Here is a 6,000-nt window from a genome sequence, read left to right on the forward strand (position 1 = left end):
TTTATCAAATTGATTGTACATTGTGCCTTGAAGCCTTTGAGAAAGATATAAACCATCTTCTCCGCTGGTTTTTGGAGGATTTCAAGTGTGTTTCCGGTCAGAAGCAGTCTTACATAGTGGAGATGGGCAGGGCCAAAGGGGCCGCAGTCCACCCTAGGGATTCACCAACTTGGCTTCGTGAAGGTGGACCGACGCTCTCAAGTCAAGTGCAATCCCCTCCCCCTTCCCTGAGAAGAATTTTGTTTCCACTCTGTTCTGGCTTTCTTCTTTCCTTATGTGAAAAAAGAGCGACAACAGCCATTGTTTTTTTTTAACCTTCAAACTATCTTATTAATGATTTTATAAATAGAAAATAATTTTCCAAGAAGGTCTGGCAAACAGTTTTTGTACATGGACTCACTTACTTATTCGGGATTTTGCATGTGGGAATGGGCACATTTTCAGACAATTTGGGTAGGCTTTCCAATCTCGATTCTTTATTTCCTGTTGTGAGAACTTTTTTTTTTTTTCATGTACGTGTTACACAATACCAAATAAGACTTGTAATGAGAAATTTTCTTCCGGGTGACCTCCCTGTGAGGCTGAGTTATGAAAAAAAAAATGGTAAGAAACTTAACCCAGATGAAATTACCTCCATTGAGAGTATTGCTTGGCACAGAAACAACAGACTGAATTATTTTTGGTTTTTTTAATAAATGAAGTCTGTTTTCTTCTGTGTAGGTGGCAGCAGAAATTAACCCCTGCAGAAAGTCTAGCCTCAGATGGCTGTTGAGCATTCAGTTTCTTTTGAGTTAGGAGAACCTTGGATAAAATAATGTTCAGTTGTTTTTATTTGGAGCTCAAGTCACTTTGGAATCTTCCCTGCTGTCTGCACTCCCGGTATTCTCCAGAGGTGTCTGTCTTGGTATTTAATTTTCTGGAGGCTGACCTTCAATCTGACATCATGTACAGGCAGATACTAATGAATCCTATTTTCTCCTTCGTAGCACTTCTGGAGAAACCGGTTAGTCGAAGGCGGGACATCGAAGCTGTACAGAAAGCCAAAATCCTTTATTCATCCTGCATGAATGAGAGTGAGTAATAAGGAAAATAAATATTTATGGTCCTTATACCTCAGAATTCTATTAATGTTTAAAGGCATTGTTAAGGAAGAGAAAACTGAAATTCTATCAATGCTTAAAGGTGTTTATTTAGGTAATAAAAAGTCTCAAAGACTGGATTTTGATGGATCTTTCTTAGAGAATCTGTACTGTTGCTGTGGAAAATAATCTTTTAAAGACATTTTGATTTTGCTATTTGATGTTTATATATGTATGTGGGTTGTGCACTCGACTGCGTGAGCACAGATGGAGGCCAGGTGAGGCTGGAGGAGCCCTTGAAGCTGGAGGTTCTCGCTGTTGTGTACTGCCCGCCATGAGTGTGGAGACCTGAACTCGGTTCCTCTGCAAGAACAGCATGTGCTCCTAACAACTGCGTTATCTCTCCAGCCCCAAGAAAATGATCTTATCTGTGACTGGATTATTTGGGTGTCAGTTCCTATATTAGAAATTTAGATAGGGCAGCAGGGAAAAGCTCATTGTATCTAGTAAAAAAAAAAAAAAAAAATTGGAATCCGTAGCCAGGCCGGTTCTGGCTCCAGACAAACCTGAGAGGGCAAATACTTAGGTTGGCTTTGAGCAATCACTGTGTGGCTGAGGGTCACCTAGAATTTCTGACCCTCTTGCCTCTTCTTCCCGAGGGCAGGACTTGAGGGCTGAGCCATGGTACCTGGCTTCTAGCTTACAATTCTAACTGGCCCTCTGTGTCCACTCCCTTTCAGAGGCGATTGAAAAAGCAGACGCCAAGCCCCTGCTCCACATCTTGCGGCATTCACCTTTCCGCTGGCCTGTGCTCGAAGCTAATATTGGTCCTGAAGGGGTTTGGTCAGAGAGAAAATTCAGCCTCTTGCAGACGCTGGCAGCCTTCCGTGGGCAATACAGCAATTCTGTGTTCATCCGTCTGTACGTGTCCCCCGATGACAAGGCGTCCAATGAACACATCTTGAAGGTATAGCCGGGGCTGCTTGTTCATGCTGAGATTAACCCTTCCGGGTGTCTTTTTCTTTTCGTTTATATATAGTGTCTCAAGTATCCCTCGCTGTCCTCAAGCTTGCGGTGTACCCCAGGGTGACTTTGACCTCCTGTCACTTGCCTCTGCCCCCTGAGTACTGAGGTTACAGGTTTGCATCACCACGCCTTGTTTATGCAGTGCTCATGGACACTAGGAAACCACTCTGCGAACTGTGCTACAGTCCCCAGCTCTGGTGCTCTCCTAAAGGCAGAAATCCGTGCCGGCTTAATGAAAGGGTGAGGTAAAAAAATTCAGCTGAACTTTGGGATCTAGAATTATGCCCTGCTCCAAGATGTGCAGAGAGTAGGTCATTCGTAGTCCAAGATGTGCAGAGTGTAGATCATTAGTAGTCCAAGATGTGCAGAGAGTAGATCATTAGTAGTCCAAGATGTGCAGAGAGTAGGTCATTAGTAGTCCAAGATGTGCAGAGTGTAGATCATTAGTAGTCCAAGATGTGCAGACTGTAGATCATTAGTAGTCCAAGATGTGCAGACTGTAGATCATTAGTAGTCCAGGATGTGCAGACTGTAGATCATTACTAGTCCAAGATGTGCAGACTGTAGATCATTAGTAGTCCAAGATGTGCAGACTGTAGATCATTAGTAGTCCAGGATGTGCAGAGTGTAGATCATTAGTAGTCCAAGATGTGCAGACTGTAGATCATTACTAGTCCAAGATGTGCAGACTGTAGATCATTAGTAGTCCAGGATGTGCGGACTGTAGATCATTACTAGTCCAAGATGTGCAGACTGTAGATCATTAGTAGTCCAAGATGTGCAGAGTGTAGATCATTAGTAGTCCAAGATGTGCAGACTGTAGATCATTAGTAGTCCAGGATGTGCAGACTGTAGATCATTACTAGTCCAAGATGTGCAGACTGTAGATCATTAGTAGTCCAAGATGTGCGGAGTGTAGATCATTAGTAGTCCAAGATGTGCAGACTGTAGATCATTAGTAGTCCAGGATGTGCAGAGTGTAGATCATTAGTAGTCCAAGATGTGCAGACTGTAGATCATTAGTAGTCCAAGATGTGCAGAGAGTAGGTCATTAGTAGTCCAAGATGTGCGGACTGTAGATCATTAGTAGTCCAGGATGTGCAGAGTGTAGATCATTAGTAGTCCAAGATGTGCAGAGAGTAGATCATTAGTAGTCCAGGATGTGCAGAGAGTAGGTCATTAGTAGTCCAAGATGTGCGGACTGTAGATCATTAGTAGTCCAAGATGTGCAGAGTGTAGATCATTAGTAGTCCAAGATGTGCAGACTGTAGATCATTCGTAGTCCAAGATGTGCAGACTGTAGATCATTAGTAGTCCAAGATGTGCAGAGAGTAGATCATTAGTAGTCCAAGATGTGCAGAGAGTAGGTCATTAGTAGTCCAAGATGTGCAGAGTGTAGATCATTAGTAGTCCAAGATGTGCAGAGAGTAGGTCATTAGTAGTCCAAGATGTGCAGAGAGTAGGTCATTAGTAGTCCAAGATGTGCAGAGTGTAGATCATTAGTAGTCCAAGATGTGCAGAGAGTAGGTCATTAGTAGTCCAAGATGTGCAGAGTGTAGATCATTAGTAGTCCAAGATGTGCAGAGTGTAGATCATTAGTAGTCCAAGATGTGCAGAGTGTAGGTCATTAGTAGTCCAAGATGTGCAGACTGTAGATCATTCGTAGTCCAAGATGTGCAGACTGTAGATCATTAGTAGTCCAAGATGTGCAGAGTGTAGATCATTAGTAGTCCAGGATGTGCAGAGTGTAGATCATTAGTAGTCCAAGATGTGCAGAGTGTAGATCATTAGTAGTCCAAGATGTGCAGACTGTAGATCATTAGTAGTCCAAGATGTGCAGAGTGTAGATCATTAGTAGTCCAAGATGTGCAGAGTGTAGATCATTAGTAGTCCAAGATGTGCAGAGTGTAGATCATTAGTAGTCCAAGATGTGCAGAGAGTAGGTCATTAGTAGTCCAAGATGTGCAGAGTGTAGATCATTCGTAGTCCAAGATGTGCAGAGAGTAGATCATTAGTAGTCCAAGATGTGCAGAGTGTAGATCATTCGTAGTCCAAGATGTGCAGAGTGTAGATCATTAGTAGTCCAAGATGTGCAGACTGTAGATCATTAGTAGTCCAAGATGTGCAGACTGTAGATCATTAGTAGTCCAAGATGTGCGGAGTGTAGATCATTCGTAGTCCAAGATGTGCAGAGTGTAGATCATTAGTAGTCCAAGATGTGCAGAGTGTAGGTCATTAGTAGTCCAAGATGTGCAGAGAGTAGATCATTCGTAGTCCAAGATGTGCAGAGTGTAGGTCATTAGTAGTCCAAGATGTGCAGAGAGTAGATCATTCGTAGTCCAAGATGTGCAGAGTGTAGATCATTAGTAGTCCAAGATGTGCAGAGAGTAGATCATTCGTAGTCCAAGATGTGCAGAGTGTAGGTCATTAGTAGTCCAAGATGTGCAGAGAGTAGATCATTCGTAGTCCAAGATGTGCAGAGTGTAGATCATTAGTAGTCCAAGATGTGCAGAGTGTAGGTCATTAGTAGTCCAAGATGTGCAGAGTGTAGATCATTAGTAGTCCAGGATGTGCAGAGTGTAGATCATTAGTAGTCCAAGATGTGCGGAGTGTAGATCATTAGTAGTCCAAGATGTGCAGAGAGTAGATCATTCGTAGTCCAAGATGTGCGGAGTGTAGATCATTCGTAGAAAGCTGCCAGCCTTTAAGGGACCCTGTGTGTGGCTTTCGAGCGATCCCTGTTCTCACTCTCAGACGGCTTCTCTGAGCATGGAAATTCCAGCTGGGAGAGGTTCCTGGGTCTCCTGTGATAACAGAAGACTTTCTGAACTCTGCTCTTTCCCTCACCTCCTCGTTCCTCTGACAGAAGGGGCAACACACGCCAGATGCCTTGTTCCCCTTTCGGGAACAACTTGCACCCACGCCTACATCCCCATTGTCGAGTTCAGTCTGAATCTGTCCTCCTCCCTTTCAAAAGGGAAAGCAGAACTTATTCTAGGCACATTTTTTTTTCTGCTGGGAGAAGGCGTATAGAGGCAGGGAGCAGTTGGCTGTGCCCTGAGGTGGATCGCATTGGTGAAATTAGGAGGTTGTCAGAAAGTTACAGACCACAAAAGATTCATCAATGAAAGGGGGTTGTAGGAATTCAAATAACATTGCCCAAGTCATTTTATGCATTCACCCTGCTGTGTTTTTTTCTTCCATAGAAGAATAATAATGATGCTATTGAACATTGATTTCTACCCTAATCTGCCCTTCATCAAAGCAGAATATATTAATGATATATCAGTATAAAAACTGTAGGACTATGAAACCATTTAGCATATTTCCTCATCCAACATAAGCCACCTCTCCAAAAATCAAAACCATGGAGCTTCTGTTTTGAGCTAAGTAAGAGTAGACAATGTGTTCTCTATAAAGGGACAGATGGTTCATATTTGAGTGTTGCCAGCCATCTGGTCTCTACTTCAGCTATTGAGCTTTGCCGTGGTACGTGGAAAAGCAGCTTTAGATGAAGTGTGTGACGAGCTGGCCTGAAGGCTGTGGATTCCTGACCTTAAGTGTTGGCAGTGATAGGCAGCAAGAAAAATCTTTGGTCGTTGAAAGGATTCTCACTCAGAAGGAAAGTTTTAGTTCCAGAGGCAGCCGTGTGTCTGTGTTGGATGATGCAGTAGCAACGTGCTATTGGGCCGTCTCATAATGCGAGACACAGTGATGGTTGCAAGCCAGTCAGCCCCTCTTCAGTGTGGATGGAGTGCTCGATGTTTAAAGCCAGATTTAAAGACTGTTGTTCTCAATTACAGGACTATTATGATAGTCTTCCAAATACTTTAGATGTTATTTCAAAGTAAGAAGGAGACTGTCACCCATATGTAATTTGCACCCTCTGTGGAGT

General features: G+C 43.2%; 1 protein-coding gene across 1 annotated transcript in view; it reads left to right on the top strand.

Annotated features, from left to right (window-relative positions):
* The window catches only part of Phex (phosphate regulating endopeptidase X-linked), a gene marked incomplete at its 3' end in the record, with an annotated part of 39,299 nt that extends 37,253 nt beyond the window's left edge, over positions 1 to 2,046 (top strand). The window contains exons 4-5 of the mRNA XM_057760796.1: positions 987 to 1,073; positions 1,820 to 2,046. Coding sequence (XP_057616779.1) covers positions 987 to 1,073; positions 1,820 to 2,046 — 314 coding nt within the window. The remainder of the gene's footprint in view (positions 1 to 986; positions 1,074 to 1,819) is intronic.
* Between the last annotated feature and the right edge of the window lie 3,954 nt (positions 2,047 to 6,000).

Source organism: Chionomys nivalis, chromosome X, assembly GCF_950005125.1.
Source record: "Chionomys nivalis chromosome X, mChiNiv1.1, whole genome shotgun sequence".
NCBI lineage: Eukaryota > Metazoa > Chordata > Mammalia > Rodentia > Cricetidae > Chionomys > Chionomys nivalis.